Raw genomic sequence first — 17,937 nt, 5'->3', positions numbered from 1 at the left:
CTTGTAAGGCAATTTCCTGGTTCCTGCTTTGCAAACCGCCGGCCGCGCAATGTTGGAGCCGGGACCCCCGCGGGGGATGAAACCAACCTTCCCAGGCCGCCCTCGAGCCCCTCAAGGGGGGCGGCCGGTCCCGACGTGATGCGGGACACGCGGGGAGCAGGGACCGTCCTTTGGGGGAGGGTTAGGAGGAGCCCCTCAAGGGGGTCTCTCCCCGCGTCTCCATCCTCGCCTCTGAACCGCGGAGAGGCGAGGAGGAGGCGCCGCTCTCCATCCAGCTGTGCAGCCGGAGGGGAAACCGAGGCAGGACCACCTGCCCTGCCGAGCCAGCCGCCCCCGAGCCAGGCGGGGAAGGAGGGACCGGCGGAGGCGGAGTAACCCAACCCAACTTAACCCAATCCAGCCCGGGCGGGCGCACTGCTGCAGCCGCCCGCGCAAGAACCACCGCCGGGCCAATGGCTTTGCCCGCCCGGCCGCCCGGCCGCATCTCCGAGGCCGAGATGGCGCTTTACTACCAGCTGCTGCGAAGCGCCGCCCGCGCCGAGGTTTTGGCCGGAGTCGGTAAGTCGCTGGGGAGGGGGGGGGGGTGGAAGCCCGGGGAAGAAAGAAGGATGGGAGGGAGGGAGGTGGGAGGGCGGGGGGGGGGCTGCTGTGGGAGAGGGGGATTTCCTACCGCGGTCCTCCCCCTCCTCTTTATTTCTCCTGTCCGGCATCCCCTGTCTAAAGAGGTTTTGGGGTGCTGCCCCCAGCCCCCTCAAAGAGAGAGAGAGAGAGGACGGAGGGAGAGAGAGAAAGAGGAGGGAGAGAGAGAATGAGATAGAGAAGGAGAGAAAGGAGAGAGAGAGAGAGGAGGGAGGGAGAGAAAGAGAGGAGGGAGAGAGAGAAAGAGGAGGGGGAGAGAGAAGGAGACAGAGAAGGAGAGAAAGGAGAAAGAGAGAGAAAGAGAGGAGGGAGAGAGAGAAAGAGGAGGGAGGAAGAAAAGGAGACAGAGAAGGAGAGAAAGGAGAGAGAGAGAGAGGAGGGAGAGAGAGAGAGAGAAAGAGAGGAGGGAGGGAGAGAGAAAGAGGAGGGAGGAAGAGAAGGAGACAGAGAAGGAGAGAAAGGAAAGAGAGAGCGAGAGGAGGGAGGGAGAGAGAGAAAGAGGAGGGAGGGAGAGAAGGAGACAGAGAAGGAGAGAAAAGAGAGAGAGAGGAGGGAGGGAGAGAGAGAAAGAAAGAGAGGAGGGAGGGAGAGAGAGAAAGAGGAGGGAGGGAGAGAAGGAGACAGAGAAGGAGAGAAGGAGACAGAGAAGGAGAGAAAAGAGAGAGAGGAGGGAGGGAGAGAGAGAAAGAGGAGGGAGGGAGAGAAGGAGACAGAGAAGGAGAGAAAAGAGAGAGAGAGAGGAGGGAGGGAGAGAGAGAAAGAGAGGAGGGAGGAAGAGAGAGAAAGAGGAGGGAGGGAGAGAAGGAAACAGAGAAGGAGAGAAAGAGGAAGAGGGGGTAGAGAGAGAAGGAGGGAGAGAGAGAAAGAGGAGGGGGAGAGAGAGAAGGAGAGAAAGGAGGGAGAGAGAGAGAAGAGAAGAGAAAGAGAAGAGAAGAAGAGAAAGGAACTTCAGGGTTTACACCTGACACTCTGGGACCCTGATTGCTGTCAGCAGAGGGGAGGGGGGGGGGTGTTCAGGAAGTGCCTTCTTCCCTTCGGACAGTTTTTCCCCAGGTAGAAAAAGCCGAGGAGGAGGAGACGGCTGGCAGAGAAGCTGGCAAGAGCCCTCCTACAGTGATGGGGAGATGGTAAAGGGGAACGGAAATAGGGGGTGGGGGTCCCTGGCTTGATGCCATGGGTGGGAAGGCAGGTAGATAGATTTGCTTGGTGCGGGGATCAGGGTCGGGCTGAAACCAGGATGCCCTGAGGGATGGTCTTCCCCCCCCCCCCCCCGGCAACTGAACTTGGAACCTTAGTGCAATTTTGTCCTTCGGAAATTGGAATTACATTTGGGGGGGGGGCACTGATAGGCAATTCTTGGTTTTTGTAGTTAAAGGAGAGTTCCCCAAACAGCCAGATTTGTCCCAGAGGGGATCTACCTGCTAACCCTCCCATCAAATTCCAACTTCCCCCTTAAGTACCAGCCTCTCCCTTCCTCCTAGTGATGGGCTGGGGAGGGGGGCTCCCTTCTCTTCCCTCCAGCTGTCCTGGTGGGGAGATAGTCAGATCCCCTTCCTTTTTTTTTTCTTTTTCTTTTTTGCTGTTATTATTTTTCTTCATTCCTCGCCTTTTGGCTATCTTTCTTCTCTGCATTTGCAGCCGTTAGATTGGCAAGGAAAAAATAAAACCTGGTTCAGTGATGTCAGAACCTTTCGGGCACCAAGTGCCCAGAATGGAATGCGTTCACATGTGCACGCCAGAGAACCGGAAATCTGAAGACCAGCTTGCTGGCATGTGTATGCCTGTTTGGAGGGGCAATTTTGGCCATTTTGGGGGCTGTTTTCAGACTGGTTTTGGGGCCCTTTTCAGCCCGTTGCCAGCTATTCTTCTAGTTTCCAGCTGGTCTTCGTGGGCATCGGAGCGCCAAAAAAAAACCAGCCAGAAAATGGCTCGGTAAATGCCCCAAAAATGACTTGTTTTTTGGCTGTTTTTAGCCGGTTTTATGGGCTATTTTCAGGCCATTTTCCGGCGCTCCAGTGCCTATGAAGATCAGTTGACGTGCCAGAAACCACAGGAGCAACTGGCATCAGCAGAAAGGTATCTGGCATGCATGGCATAAGTTCTCCATCACAGTTGCTCCTAATTTAGGGAATAAAGAGAAATATTTTCTTTTTTATCTGTTTCCTAAAAGGTAATAAATCCAAAGCAGCACCTTGGGCCGAGAAGGTGGGCTGAGATTATTCTGCATTGCTTTTTCTAAGCAGCCTCAGCCTTGCGTGGGAAGGCATGCAGCAAACACACCGAGGGACATGTGTGTCCTCCATAGTTTTTATCGTAGGTTTTGGGCAGCGGTGACATCTAAAAAAGTTTTCCTACCGGTTCTGTGGACGAGGCTTGGCAGGGCAGTGGTGGGATTCAGCCGGTTCGCACCTATTCGGGAGAACCGGTTGGTAACTTTCTAAGAGGTTCAGAGAACCGATTTGTTGGAAGAAATCTCCTTTTGCTTTTTTTCACTTTACAGGGCTAATCCTGTAAGGAAGGCAGGAAGGAAACATTCTGGTGATGTTTCTAGCCTAATCTTAGCAGTTAGCAGTTAGACTTATATACCGCTTCATAGGGCTTTCAGCCCTCTCTAAGCGGTTTACAGAGTCAGCATATTGCCCCCAACAATCCGGGTCCTCATTTTACCCACCTCGGAAGGATGGAAGGCTGAGTCAACCTTGAGCCTGGTGGGATTTGAACAACCAAACTGCAGAACTGCAGTCAGCTGAAGTAGCCTGCAGTGCTGCATTTAACCACTGCGCCACCTCGGCTAATCTTTATTGACCTGCTTACAGAAACTGCCTCTCCGGTTAACCCTTATTATATTGCAACAGCTAAGGCGAAGCACCCATCGATGTGAGTGACGTTGAGTTAACTACGCCCACCTGGTCACATGACCACTGAGCCCCACCTACCCAGCTGGTCATTAGGGCAGAGAACTGGTTGTTAAATTATTAGGAGCCGAGGTGGCGCAGTGGTTAAATGCAGCACTGCAGGCTTCTTCAGCTGACTGCAGTTCTGCAGTTCGGTGGTTCAAATCTCACCGGCTCAAGGTTGACTCAGCCTTCCATCCTTCCGAGGTGGGTAAAATGAGGACCCGGATTGTTGTTGGGGGCAATATGCTGACTCTGTAAACCGCTTAGAGAGGGCTGAAAGCCCTATGAAGCGGTATATAAGTCTAACTGCTATTGCTATTGCTATTTGAATCCCACCACTGTGGTGGTGGTGGGGTTTCATGTGACTGAGTGGTGTGTGTGTCAAAAGACAGAAACTCACTTTAACGCTGTCCTGCTGGAGCAGGGGGTTGGACTAGATGACCTCTGGGTCCCTTCCAGCCCTGGACATGCGGCTTTAGAGCCACACAGGTTGCTGACCCCTGGTCTACCCAGGCAGCAAAGGGTTCAAGGTTTTTTTAGTCCTCTTCCCCCATTTCCTCCATTTTCTCCCGTGAAGGAAGAAACACCTTAGAGGGTTGATAGCGGCGATGACTTATTGCAGATTTATTCTTTAAACTGTTTGTTTTTTTAATCTTTAACCCACAAGGGTGTGTCAAAAAGGGTGAACGTATTTATTGTTTCAGAACACTTATTAGTGTTCAATCCCCTTGTTCCCGATTTTGAGAAACCTTGGACACATTCTGGAAAAGAAACCAAGCTAAATCTTAGGGGTGGGGAAGAAAATTCAAATTTACAACAGGTGGGTTCTGGCCGAGGCTTCCCGAGAAGGAAGCCAACTCCTTGTCCCGACAAAAAATACCCTTTTATTAACTGACTGTGAATTCTGCTCATTCACATCCAGCAAAGTCTTTCAAAGGAGGATTTACAGTCACCGACCTTATCTGGCTTGGAGAGCTGCCAGGCCGATCTCTGCAAAACTTGGCAAGGAGTTTCAGAGAGTCAGGAACCAATGAAGCGAACTGATTGTCTCCTGCAAACTCCACTCCCCTTTCGCTCCTCTTTTATTCCCTCTGGGAGGGGCCATTCATCATCCACCTGAGGCCTTACTCCCAAGTCGACCCCTGTTCTTTAGCTCTTCCCTTCATCTGGCAACTCTATGCATGCCCACACTGGGAACAGGCTCCAGCTGTTCTTCTGCCCCACTGATGTCCGACTCCGAAGGCAGCTGAGAACTGTCAGATGGCTTTGGCCCCCTCTCTGCCTCTGATCCAGAGCGCTCATCCAAGCCTTCCCGAGACTCAAGGACTGGCCCATCTTCCTCCCAAACCTCCTCACTGTCCGAATCTGCTGGTCACTGGCGGGCCACAACAAGGTGTTAGATGGAATCCTAAAACAGCAGCAGCTCACTGGGCAGAAGCGAAGAGATTCACCTCCAGATGTTTTATCCCTTTTAATTACTCGCTCGCAGATCGCCTGAGTAACCTCCAGCATTTTCCCCATCGTCCTGGCACGCATCCAGCAATTTCCTCTTTGACCACAAGGAGGTGTGGAAGTTTCTTCTTTTCGCCCCCAAAGAATAAACTCCCCCCACTTTTTTTTGCAAGGGATGAAAATCCAATCTGACTTGAAGTAATTAAAACTCTTTCCCCCCCCCTTCATTTGGAAACCCATTAGAGGATTAGAGGAAGGGAGGGGGAAGAGGGGGGAAATTAATTACAAATCCTATTTGGCAGCCCAAGGCTGCCCATTTAAGAATCCCAGGGATGGATTTTTCCTGAAGATTAATTTTAATTTTATTTTTTGGAAAGGAGAAACCTTGAAGATTAATGAATCCTCCTGCAATTCTGTGTATTGTTTCAGGGAAGGCAGGTGTCTCTTGGATTGCAAACTTAATGAGTATCCATTGTCGGCTTCCTTTACATAACAGCATCTACTAAACCCACTTGGGATCTCTGGAGAATGGTGTATCCCTGGTTTTATTTCAGCTCAGGGTTTTATGAATTTACTAGCTGGATACTCGTGCTTTGCGACAAAACTATGTGATCGGGCAACGCAGGAGAAATCCGGTTCACTCCGGTTCAATCCGTTGACTCAGTGGTCACATAAGGAAATATGTGCTGCCTGAGTCCGGAAGCCGTTCCATAGGTAGAGACACTTTGGTGAGGAGCTGACGTTTAGTACTGTAAGGAGCCCCAGGCCGCTACTGAGTGAAGGAGTGGAACGTCTGCCCGTTTGAACTGAGGTAATGGAATGTGAGGCAACTGGCAGTTGGAACAGAGTTCTTTTCAGGTGGGGAGAGGGAGTAGAACTCCTTAGAATCAGAGTGTGTTAATTACTGAATAGGAAATATTAATGACCTGATGCTCATTTTGAAAAAACCCTTTCTTAGGAAGCACCTAGAAGCCAAGTATTTGAATTTGAATTTGAATGGATTTGTATGCCGCCCAATCCCGAAGGACTCTGGGCAGCTCACATAAAAAACAGTTAAAAGTACTAGAAAATTTAAAATACAAAAACAAGAGATTAAAAGAATACAACATGCACTCAGTTCTTAGTGGGGCTGGAACTTAGTGGGGCTGGAAGAGGAACATTTAGGCCAAATTTCAAGTTTTTAGGCTTTATGGTTCTGGAGATTTCTCGTGGTGTGCTCCTGGTTTTAAGGAGGATTCATCTGGCTAAACAAAGGGACAATGTTGTGATCAAAGTTTGCAGTCGATTAACATCTGCAATCTTCCAAAGAAAGGAATTCCTGCTTCAAGGCAGTTGTGTCTCCATATTATTAGCAGTGGGATGACAGAATAATAGAGTTGGAAGGCACCTCGGAGGTCATCTAGTCCAACCCCCTTCTCTGGCAGGAAACCCTACACCACTTCAGACAAATGGTTGTCCAATCTCTTCTTAAAAACTTCCAGGGTTGGAACGTTTGCAACTTCCGGAGGCAACTCCTGTTCCACTGATGAATTGTTTGCTCACCGTCAGGAAATTTCTCCTCGGTTCTAAGTTGCTTCTCTCCTTGGTTAGTTTCCACCCGTTGCTTCTTGTTCTGCCTTGAGGTGCTTTGGAGAATAAGTTGAGATCCCAGCTGATTGGGAGGAAATGGGGATTCTGCGCGCTCCCACTACCGAACCGGAAATGAGGAAAATAGAATACCATATCTGGGAAGCAGCTCATGGAAACAGAAGAGTCATTGATCAACCCTTGAACAGAATCTTGGCTTGGAAAGTTTCTTGGTGTACAGACCAAGCTTGTTCCCTATTTTCCAGGGTGGGTTATTTTTTTAAAGGATATTAATATTGCTTTTCTCTACAATATTTCAAGCTGTATTGTCTTCTATCAGCCCTGGGGTGGGGGTGGGGGGGAAGCTTGCCTTTTTTAAAAATTTCTTTCCACTTAGGCTGCTGCAAATCCTGGATAGGGGAAGTTGTTCCAAGCATCTATTAGAAAACAGCTTTTGTATTTGGAAATGGGGGGGCTGTGTGTTGCGCCCTGGAAACCATGAATGCCCAATATTATAATTATCGCTTGGCCTCACAAGGCAATAAAGCAGGGCTGGGCTGCTGGAGGTTCTCAGGGGTTTGGGAGAACCTCTAGCTAAGATTCTGTGCAGTTCAGAGAACCCCCAAATCCCTCTCCTAGCTGGCCATGCCCACCCCTCCCAGGAGTCCCCACGCAACCCATTTTGGAAGCAGGGAAGTGCCGGCCATGCATGAGGGCAAAAAACAGGCCTACCAGAAGTTCAGGCCCATTTCTGGTCTCCAGAGGGTCTCCAGCCCCTGGGGAGGCTGTTTCCGCCCTCCTGGAGACTCAAGAAGGGCAAAACCTCCCCCTGCTGTCATGCAGGAGGCTGATTAGGCCACGCCCACCATTGCCACGCCCACCCAGCAACCGGGCAGAGGCCCCCTTGCTAAAATTTTTGAAGCCCCTCCCCTCGCCATAAAGGCATCTCGTGCGCATTTTAATTTCTACAGTTGCATATCAAGAATGTAAATTTCTGGTGAGAGTGGTTGCAAATTGTTGGATTGCGTTGGCCATCCACAGGCCTCTGGTGCTGATTGGTTGAATTGAGGTGACGTCATGGAATGTTCGGTTTGTTTGGGGGAAAGTTTTTTTGGGGGGGAGAGAAAAAAACGGGGGTGAATGGATTGAATGGGGAAATGGTTTTCGGAGCTGAGAAAAGTGAAGGAAACTCAGAACTCAGAGGAGACGGATGGACACTGAGCAGACAAGGGAGTGGGTTCAAATTTAAGTCCAGATTTATTTAGTTATGGTGAAGCACCAGCAAAATATGTGAAAAGCTCAAAACGGGTGGCCAAAATACAAGACAGACAATATAGCAGACATATAAAACTTTTTTTAAAAAAAGCAATCCTAAGAAATGGAAGGAGAGAAAGCTTGAATAAATTAGAAGAAAAGAATACAAAACATTGGATAAAATGGAAATGGGGTAAAATAGGAATGCAGTGAAATAAAGCAAAAGGATAGGGAAGGGAAGAGAAGAGGAAAGGGGAGGAAGAGAAGAGAAGAAGAGAAGGAAAGGGAGAGGAAGAGAAGAGAAGAGGGAACAGGAGGAAGAGAAGAGGAGAGGAGAAGAAGAGAGAAGGGAAGAGGAGAAAAGAAGGGAAGGGAGAGGAAGAGGAAGAGAAGAGGAGAAGAGAAGAGAAGGGAAGAGGAGAAGAGAAGGGAAGAGAAGGGGGAAGGAAGAGGAAGAGGAGAGGAGAAGAGGAGAGAAGGGAAGAGGAGAAGAGAAGGGAAGGGAGAGGAAGAGAAGAGGAGAGAAGAGGGAAGGGGAGGGGAGAAAGAGGAGAGAAGGGAAGAGGAGAAGGAAGGGAGAGGAAGAGAAGAGGAGAGGAGAAAAGAAGGGAAGGGAAGAAGCAGATCGGAAGAAGGAAGAGTAGAGATGGACAATCTCTAGGAAGCAAGATCTACTCATAACATTTGGGGGAGCAGAAGGTTATCTCACAAGTGGTCAAAAGTGACTTTTCTTAAATGTGGCTTGTGATTTTAGGCCTTCAATCCCCTATTTTTGCCTCCCCCTTTCTCCCAATGGCAGGAGGGCAGGCCAGTTAGGGGATTCCCCCCCTCCCTCCCAGACTCACAACCCTTCACTAAACCCCACAAGATGATCATCAGGAGGAACCTGGAAGATGTTCCACCATACATAAGGAGACAGGGTGGAGGAGGAAAAAGGAGAAGGAAGCTAAACTGATTTCCAGCAGATGAGGAGATCAGGGACAAGGCTGAGGAACAAGACCCCAACATTGCCAAAAGGGGGACCCAAGAGCTCTGAAGCCCTGAGGCTGAGCTGCCCAGCCACATCATTCACACCCTTTGCATTGTTGTGTTTCCTAGAATCAGCTGCCCCAACAAGGGCCAAGGAGCTTGGAGAGGACCTGAGGAAAGGAATTGCGTTTCTCTCTGGTGAGTGGAATGGATTTTTATTCTTCTTCGTGCCCGTTTGAGAGGGGTGGGCTGGCTGTCAGAGCACCCAGACTTTGTCTTCCAAGAGTCAGCAGCACAGCTCGAGAAGGAGAGAATTGCATGTCTGAAAGTGGGAAAAAGGTCCATCAGATGACCTGGCCTTAGCTTGTTCTCCAGAAGTTGAAGGTTGAAAGTTCTCTGCTGACTCCCTTCTTAGGAGTCTCAATCATCTGGGGGCCAGAGCTGGCTTCCAATGCATAGAAGGGGGGAGGAAGAGGAGGAGAAGGAGGAGGAGGAAGAAGAGGAGAGGAGGAGGAGGAGGAGGAGAGAAAAAGCAGGCACTTCTTTTTCTGCTTTGTTCTCCAGATGTTGAGATTTAATGTACACAAAAATAGGTGGTGACTTTTGGCTGATTTTGAGATGGCAGGAGAATAATCAGCTGGGGAAAGGAGATTTCGATTGCTCATAGTAGGTAGGTAGCAGAGGTGGGTTCCTACCAGTTTGCACCTATTCGGTAGAACCGGTTCGTCAAATCTACCGAACTGGTTAGAAGAGGTTCCACCAGTGGACCCAGAAAGCAGGCCACACCTACAGAAGAGGCTCCCAAAATTTTTGAAACCCACCACTGGCAAGGATCTTGTAACTTGACAGCTTTAAGACTTGCATGCTTCAATGCCAGAGTTTCTGAATAGCTACTTGGACCGAACTAAGTATTAATTCATAATCTCATCTCCGGTCACATGTGCGGCAAGCCACTCCCACAAAGGAGGCTACACCCACATAGTAGGTTCAAACAATTTTTGAAACCCACCACTGGTAGGTAGGTAGGTAGGTAGGTAGGTAGGTAGGTAGGAAGGAAGGAAGGAAGGAAGGAAGGAAGGGGAGGGAGGGAGAAGAGGGAAGGAAGGGAAGGAGGAGAGAGGAAGAAAGGAGGAAGTGGAAGGAGGGAGGGATAAAATGATACAATATGGTTTAGTGAGTGAGTCCCTTTTTCATTTCTTTCTGTCTAGGTGGAAGAGGAAAAGGCAAGGAGTGGATCATCACATTTCCTGAAAATCCCACTTTCAGCCAGGTGTCCGAGGAGGCCATCACAAAAGTTCTAACCTACCTGGCATGGATCCCAAGGTGCCAACTCTTCCCTCAGAGAATGGTTTCTCAACCTGAGTATGGACCTCATCGCCCAGAATTCCCCAGCCAGCAATAGCAATAGGAATAGCAGTTAGACTTATATACCGCTTCATAGGGCTTTCAGCCCTCTCTAAGCGGTTTACAGAGTCAGCATATCGCCCCCAACAGTCTGGGTCCTCATTTCACCCACCTGGGAGGGATGGAAGGCTGAGTCAACCTTCAGCCGGTGAGATTTGAACAGCCGAACTGCAGAACTGCAGTCAGCTGAAGTAGCCTGCAGTGCTGCATTTAACCACTGCGCCACCTCGGCTCTTGATGAGGAATTCTGGGAGTTGAAGTCCAGACTCCTGGAAACGGCCGAGGTTGGGAAATCCCTGCTTTAGAATCCCATTGCGTTGAAAATGTTGCTTGCCTCTCAAAAGCGGTTTTAAGAAAAAGGCTGGTTTTGAATTTCAGCGTAGATTTTGATCCCTTGCAGTGTTACTTCTGTGCCGTCAATGGTTTTTTTTCTTTGCCCTCTAGCCAACGCAGACCGGAAAGCAAATTTATTCTCATCCTGGACAGAAGATTAGATACGTGGATGTCAGTCAAGATGGGTCTCCAAAGAATAGCAGTAAGTTCTGGTGAGCTTTGGCTTTAAGGAATACATCCAGCTGTGGGGGTCCGTGGTTCTCTCTGAGCTTGCTTGTTTTCTTCCAGACATTTCCTTGGCCAACTAGAGAGTTGAAGTCCATGCGTCATAAGGTTGCCAAGGTTGAGAAACACTCGTCCAGGCCAATATTGTCCATTGGTTCAGACCATCCGCTGCTTTCCAAGGCTTGGATAAAAGTTAGGTCTCCGATCACTTCATTTCACCACATTTTAAATGGAAAACCTGCAGACTGAATCCAGATTCTGTCCCCCTTACGCTCAGGTTGAGTTAGAAATGCCTTCTGGACCAAAATCGAGTAGAGTAACTCATATTCTTCCAATCCAACCATGGAAAATCATCTTCAGATTTGCCTGTTCCGATCTACTTTAATTATGTTGTAGTTATAATTCTTTCTTCTTCTTCTTCTTCTTCTTCTTCTTCTTCTTCTTCTTCTTCTTCTTCTTCTTCTTCTTCTTCTTCTTCTTCTTCTTCTTCTTCTTCTTCTTCTTCCTTCTTCCTTCTTCCTTCTTCCTTCTTCCTTCTTCCTTCTTATTTCTACTTTTTCTTCTTCTCCTCCTCCTCTCCTCCTCCTCCACTTCTCCTCCTCCACCTCCTCTCTGCCACCAACTCCTCCTCCACCTCCTCCTCCTCTTCTCCACCTCCTCTCTGCCACCAACTCCTCCTCCTCTCCTCCTCCTCCTCTCCTCCTCCTCCTCTCCTCCTCCTCCATTTCTCCCTCCTCCTCCTCTTCTCCTCCACCACTCCTCCTCCTCCTCATGGCTATATTCAAAGTTTCCAGATGATCCCTCCTGCACTTCTGTCCCATGCCAACTAGCCACCAACCATCAATGGTGCATGTGTTCTACCAACCTTTCTGGTCTAGAAAATCACTCAGAAAAGGATATTTTCCCCCCCATTCTGGAAAAGAGACTTCCAGGACTAGCCTGAATGCTCTGAACAGCTTGGCTTCTTTGAAGAAGCCTTCCTTCTTCCAAAGAGAAAAGGAACTTCTGCATTCCACCTTAAAAACGCACATCTGTATTTGGCCACCGAGTGTCTCTCTTTCTCTCCCTCTCTGGTTTTTTTTTTTTTCCTTTCTCCTTTTCTGCCCTCTCTTTTACGAGAGCTGGGCCAACAGCCGTTCCTCTCTTTTTCTGGCACGCTTGCTGGCTCTGCTCTCACCAACCTCGGGAACCGGGTTATCCGATGGGCCGCTTTGAAGGGAAGAACATCTGACTATGGGCAAAGAGTCTCCCCGGATGAAATCCCGGGGAAGGCGGCTGGTGCAGAAGCCCAGGGAGGAAGCCGGCTTGATGCTGGAGCCTCCGCTTTCGACAATGCCGCATTGACATTTGGGCAGGAGGGGTCCACCGCCAGCGGCCTCCCTCGTGTGTGGGTCGCTGTGGGGGAGATGGCCGAGGCAGGTCCGCCAAGAGGGAAGATGTGGGGCCGAAGAAATGCGGTAAGAGCCTGCTGGCTTCGTCATTTCGCATCGCGTTGCAAAGCCGGTTGGAAGGCTGGACTTTTGATTCCGCTGCAGGAATCCCAGCTGGGCTTCTTCCAGGGGCAAAAAAAAAAAGAAAAGGCAGAACGTGGTGCTTAGAAAGGAGACAGGGAGGGGACAGGGAGCGCAGGATCCTTGTAGCTGACCTTTCTTTCAGTCCGCCTTTTCATCATCCCAAGGGCTGCTGGGGGGGGGGGGGGGAGGTGACATGGGCAGGCTGGCATCCAAGTCAAAACGTGGCACGTTGGAAATAATCCTCTGGCTCTTTCTTTTTACGTTCTGCCTTTTGCCTATTGCAAAACAAGGATGCATTTGTGTGTGTGTGTGTGTGTCTGTGTGTAGAGCCATAAATGAGAGATAGAGATGAGAGAGGATGAGAGAGAAATGATAGACAGGAGAGAGAGACAGACAGACAGACAGAGACAGAGAGAGATGATAGATAGGAGAGAGAGAGATGAAAGAGAGAGAGATGTGATATAAATAGAATAGAATAGAATAGAATAGATAGGTAGGTAGGTAGGTAGGTAGGTAGGTAGGTAGGTAGGTAGGTAGGTAGGTAGATGATAGATAGATAGATAGATAGATAGATAGATAGATAGATAGATGGATGGATGGATGGATGGATGGATGGATGGATGGATGGATGGATGGATGGAGATAGATAGGTAGATGATAGGTAGATAATAGGTAGGTAGGTAGGTAGGTAGGTAGGTAGGTAGATAGATAGATAGATAGATAGATAGATAGATAGATGAGAGAGAAGAGAGAGAGAGATGGTTGGTTGGTTGGTTGGTTGGTTGGTTGGTTGGTTGGTTGGTAGGTAGGTAGGTAGGTAGGTAGATGATAGATAGATAGATAGATAGATAGATAGATAGATAGATAGATAGATAGATAGATATTATATAGATTAGGAAGACAGGCAGGCAGGCAGGCATAGATGAGAACTAGATAGGAGAGAGTGGGGGGAGAGAATGAGAGAATAGATTCGTGTCAGTCCTTGAACAATGAAAGAGATACATGACTCAAACATGAATTATTCTTTTCAAGGCCTTCTGGACTCAGGAGGGTAGAATCCTTAAAAAAAACCAAAAAACCAGGCCAGGCTTTTTAAGCGGCTCACCCAAAAGGTTGCCTGTAATATGTTTTAATTGGCTTTATTATTAGACTTCATTATTCTTACTAATAGGAATAAGCCTATTTTTCCACCTGTGGGTCCGTCCTACCCCAATGTTTGAAGAAATGCCTTTTTTAAAAAAAATAGGGGGAAAAAAGAAAATTATTTTGGAGGCTGGTTTTGAAAACTTTACTGAGGCTTCTACAGAAGGGAGATTGGACAAGCAGTTGAGGATGGAGTCCTCCAGCACAGTATTCTCTCTTGGCTTTCAATCCCTTCTCTTTCTTGCTAAGAAGGAGGAAGGAAGGAAGGAAGGAAGGAAGGAAGGAAGGAAGGAAGGAAGGAAGGAAGGAAGGAAGGAAGGAAGATGAATGGATGGATGGAAGGAAGGAAAAGAGAAGGAAAGAAAGAAAAGAAGGAAAGAAGGGAAGAAAGAAAGAGAAAGAAAGAAAGAAAGAAAGAAAGAAAGAAAAAGAAAGAAATAGGTTGAATGGGTGGGTGGGAGGAAAAGAGGAGAAAGAAAATGGAAGGAAAGAAGGAAGCAAGGAAATGAAGGAGGGAAGAAGGAAGGAAGGATGGATGGATGGGAGGAAGGAAAAGAGAAGAAAGAAGGAAAGAAAGAAAAAGAAAGGAAAGAAAGAAAAAGAAAGGAAAGAAAGAAAGAAAAGAAAGAAAGAAGGAGGGTGGGTGGGTGGGAGGGAGGGATGGAGGAAAGGGAGGGAGGGAAGAAAGGAAGGAAGGAGGAAAGGAAGAAGGAAAGCTGAAGATGGATGGAAGGAAAGAAAAGAGAAAGAAAGAAAAAAGAAAGGTTGAATGGGTGGATGGGAGGAAAAGAGGAGAAAGAGAAAGAAAATGGAAGGAAAGAAGGAAGCAAGGAAATGAAGGAGGGAAAAAGGAAGGATGGATGGTGAAAGGAAGGAAAAGAGAAGAAAGAAAGAAAGAAAGAAAGAAAGAAAGAAAGAAAGAAAGAAAAAGAAAGGAAAGAAAGGAAGGAAGAAAGAAAGAGGGTGAGTGGGTGAGTGGGAAGGACAGAGGGATGGAGGAAAGGAAGGGAGGAAGGGAGGGAAAGAGGAAAAAGAAAATGGAAGGAAAGAAGGAAGGGGAAAGAGAGAGAAAAGAAAGGAAAGGGGAAGGAGGGAGTAAAAAACAGCAAACCTTTATTTCCATTTTGGAAGAGTGAGCAGGCCTCCCATTGGGACTTCTTCTATCAGAGACCCTAGATGGGAGGAAATCCCCCTTCACACTCCCAGGAACCAACTCCAGCTCGTGTTCCCCCATCCACTCCCCAAAGGATCATCTCTGTTTCACCTTCAGAAGCTTCCTTTTGGGGTCCCTTGGGAGGAGAACTGGGGGCAAAGACCCTCAGATCTCACCTTTGCAAGGCGTTCCTGAGCCTTTACCAGTGAACGACGCCGGGCTGAGATTCCCTGCTTTCTCCCCGGCTGCAAGGCACGGGAAGAAGAGCCAGCTGGCAGAATCCCCACCGGCTTAAATGGGACACGCTATCAATTCATTTGCATCTGCTCATTAGTTGAGGCTGGCTTAAAAATAGCTCTTGGGAGTGTGGCGTCCTCCGAGGGCAAGGACGGAAGTGGTCACGGCATCGTTAGGAAGCGAGGCCAGGTGCCATGAACCATGGAGGGAAGTAGCTATACATAGGCCAGCGATGGCGAACCTTGAAGCCTCCGGAGGACTAAAATGGCCCTACGAGCAAACCAGAGGTAGCAATAGCAGTTCGACTTATATACCGATTCATAGGGCTTTCAGCCCTCTCTAAGCGGTTTACAGAGTCAGCATATCGCCCCCCACAGTCTGGGTCCTCATTTCCCCCTCCTCGGAAGGATGGAAAGTTGAGTCAACCTTGAGCTGGTGAGATTAGAACCGCTGAACTGCAGATAACAGTCAGCTGAAGTGGCCTGCAGTACTGCACACTAACCACTGCGCCACCTCGGCTCTCCGTTCCTGAACTTACGGTTTGCCCATAGAGCTGTTTTTTTTTGTGTTCTGGAGACTTCGGGGAAGCTCCTGAAGTCTCCGGAGGGCCTCCATGGGATAGGGGAGGCTCGTTTCGCCCTCCCCAGGCTCTGGAGCCCCAGGGAGGGCAAAAATGGCTTTTAAAAAAAGCTGAAAAACACCTCGCGTGCCCTGACAAATGGCTCTGCGTGCCACAGGTTCGCCATCCCGGGTATATGCCATACCGAAATTGCGCCCGTAACTTGGGCAGATCATAATCCGATTATAATTGAATGGAAAGGACAAAGAAAGAGATCCAGATGGACGTTAAATAATACGATATTAAAAGAGAAGGATTTTGTACAGAAAATGGGGAAAGAATTGGCTTTTTCTTTAAAGAAAATAGAAAGGAAGATACATCAATGCAGAACCTCTGGGATGCAATGAAAGCGTATACTAGAGGTTTGATAACAGACTATATAAGAAAGAGAAATATCAAGAAAAGACAACTTCTTAAAGGCTTAGAGAATGATTACAAGGCCCTTGAAAAAGAGCTTACAGAATTCGCCACAAAAAAACAGAATATCAAAATTTAAAAAAATGGATATAAATAAACATAAAATGGACTTACTGGAAAAAGAGGAACTAGCACAAAAAAATCAGAGGAGCCAAACAGAACTATTTTGAAAATGCTAATAAACCAGGTAGACAGTTGGTGTATAAATTGAAAAAAGAAAGAGAATCAAAGAAAATATTGCAATGTAAAAACAATCAAGGGCAAAATTGCTCTGCAATGGTAGAGAAGAAGAAAATTATACAAGATCACTAAGCTATACGCTGGTAAGCTGTATGGGCAAGAGAATTTGGAAGAGGAAAGAGTTAAACAATACTTGAAATGCAGTATTTTGGCACAGCAGGTGAAAGGAAAATGTGCATTTCCATTTGGGTTTCTGGTGTGAGATCCCACGCTGGGGTACAATATCAATTGCCAATGATGTGAAACTGTAATTCGCGCTCATTCGCGTCCGTCAGAGGGACAGGGCCACCATTAAAACCTTGGCTAAAACTAAAATGATTTCTTAAGGCTTCCCCCCCCCTCCCCTATATTTTATCACCAGCCTTTCTCTGTGTCCCACAGAAGAGTCATTAGTGGCTAAGAATTAAGATGCTGATAATTTGCTAAGACTTTTATTCCAACGGTAGAAAATTCTAATAGGAGAGAATAACTGCAAGCTCTGGGGTGAAGGGAGGACTTTTCTTTTTTTTCTTCTTTTTATAAATTTTTATTTTAAACACACGAACACATCAACAAAAACAAACATATGAAGTTCCATCGTATATCATACAGCAGTTCCGAATTGGTTTCTTTGCAGTTAGTGTTTTCCCTTCTATACATTTCTATCTTGCATTCATGGTCTCCTTATTCGTTATCCATTTTTTTATGTACAATTCTATATTTATTTATACTTAGCTATTTATAACCAAATATTGTTTACCTATATTGTGCTTTATATTCTTACTATCGCTTATTCTCTTACATACCATTCTAGGTATACATTCATATGGTTATTCTTTTTCTTTGCCATTCTTATACTATTGTTATTCCATTTAAAAGATTATAATATACAGTTTGGATTGTTTTGTTTACCATCCCTAGCGCCTGTTGTAACACCACCTTATTTTCCCTTTCTTTTCTTTTCTCCCTCCCTTCCTTCTCTACTTCCTTCCTTCCTCCTCTCCTTCCCCTACTTTCTTCCCTTACCTCCCCCCTACTCTTACCCTCTCTCTTCCCCTTCCTACCCTCTCTCCTTCTCTTTCTCTCCCTTACACCCTCTTCTCCTTCTCTTTCCTTCTTCCCTCCCTTCTCTACTTCCTTCCTTCCTCCTCTCCTTCCCCTACTTTCTTCCCTTACCTCTCCCCTACTCTTACCCTCTCTCTTCCCCTTCCTACCCTCTCTCCTTCTCTTTCTCTCCCATCCTCCCTCCTCTCCTCCTCTTTCTTTCTCTTCCTCCCTCCTCTCCTTCTCTTTCTCTCCCTTCCACCCACCTCTCCTTACCTCTTTCTTCTTCCCTTACCTCTCCTCCACTCTTCCTCTTCCTTTCCTACAATCTCTCCTTCTCTTTCTCTCCTTTGAAGGGTGGACTTCTTAGTGTCCTCTGAGCTTGGTTGTTTCTGTGCAGATGTTTCATTACCTGACTAGGTAACTTCATCAGTGCAAGAGAGGGTGGGGCTTGTTCCCTATTCATACACAGTAGTTTGTGCTGCCAGTGTTGGTGGGGGTGTGGTTTTCTCCTTGGTAGTTCCTTCGTTAGTGTATTTCCCCCCCCCCCTGCTTGATTGTTTGTCTGGCGTTAATCCCTGCTTATCTGGATATTGGCTGCTGGAGAGGATGTGCTCTGGACCAGCGGTCACCTACTGGTGGTCTGTGGGTCACTGGTGGTCCTTGAAAATTATTTGGGTGGTCTACAGAAAAATTATTTGCATTTTTTATATTGCACTAAATCAGGGGTCCTCAAAATATGGCCCCTGGGACGGATATGTGCAATGAACACTTGTGTTGCTGCAGAGAGTCTCCCCCTTCGGGGTCTTTTTGTGTGGGTTGGAGGGGGGCAGAAATTCCGGCTCAGGGTCT

General features: G+C 47.6%; 1 protein-coding gene across 1 annotated transcript in view; it reads left to right on the top strand.

Moving 5' to 3' along the window:
• The first annotated feature begins 452 nt into the window (after nt 1-452).
• LOC106538368 (proto-oncogene DBL) overlaps nt 453-17,937 on the top strand; it is a 54,123-nt gene continuing 36,638 nt past the window's right edge. The window contains exons 1-6 of the mRNA XM_087727117.1: nt 453-558; nt 2,613-2,715; nt 8,608-8,615; nt 8,907-8,975; nt 9,986-10,100; nt 10,626-10,716. Of these exons, the coding sequence (XP_087583243.1) occupies nt 453-558; nt 2,613-2,715; nt 8,608-8,615; nt 8,907-8,975; nt 9,986-10,100; nt 10,626-10,716 (492 nt within the window). The remainder of the gene's footprint in view (nt 559-2,612; nt 2,716-8,607; nt 8,616-8,906; nt 8,976-9,985; nt 10,101-10,625; nt 10,717-17,937) is intronic.

Source organism: Thamnophis sirtalis, unplaced genomic scaffold, assembly GCF_051295495.1.
Source record: "Thamnophis sirtalis isolate CommonGarterSnake01/CBP01778 unplaced genomic scaffold, rThaSir2_p1.2 scaffold_13, whole genome shotgun sequence".
In the NCBI taxonomy this organism is placed as follows: Eukaryota; Metazoa; Chordata; class Lepidosauria; order Squamata; family Natricidae; genus Thamnophis; species Thamnophis sirtalis.
The sequence above is the reverse complement of the archived record's forward strand: the minus strand, read 5'-3'. Positions and strand labels throughout refer to the sequence as shown.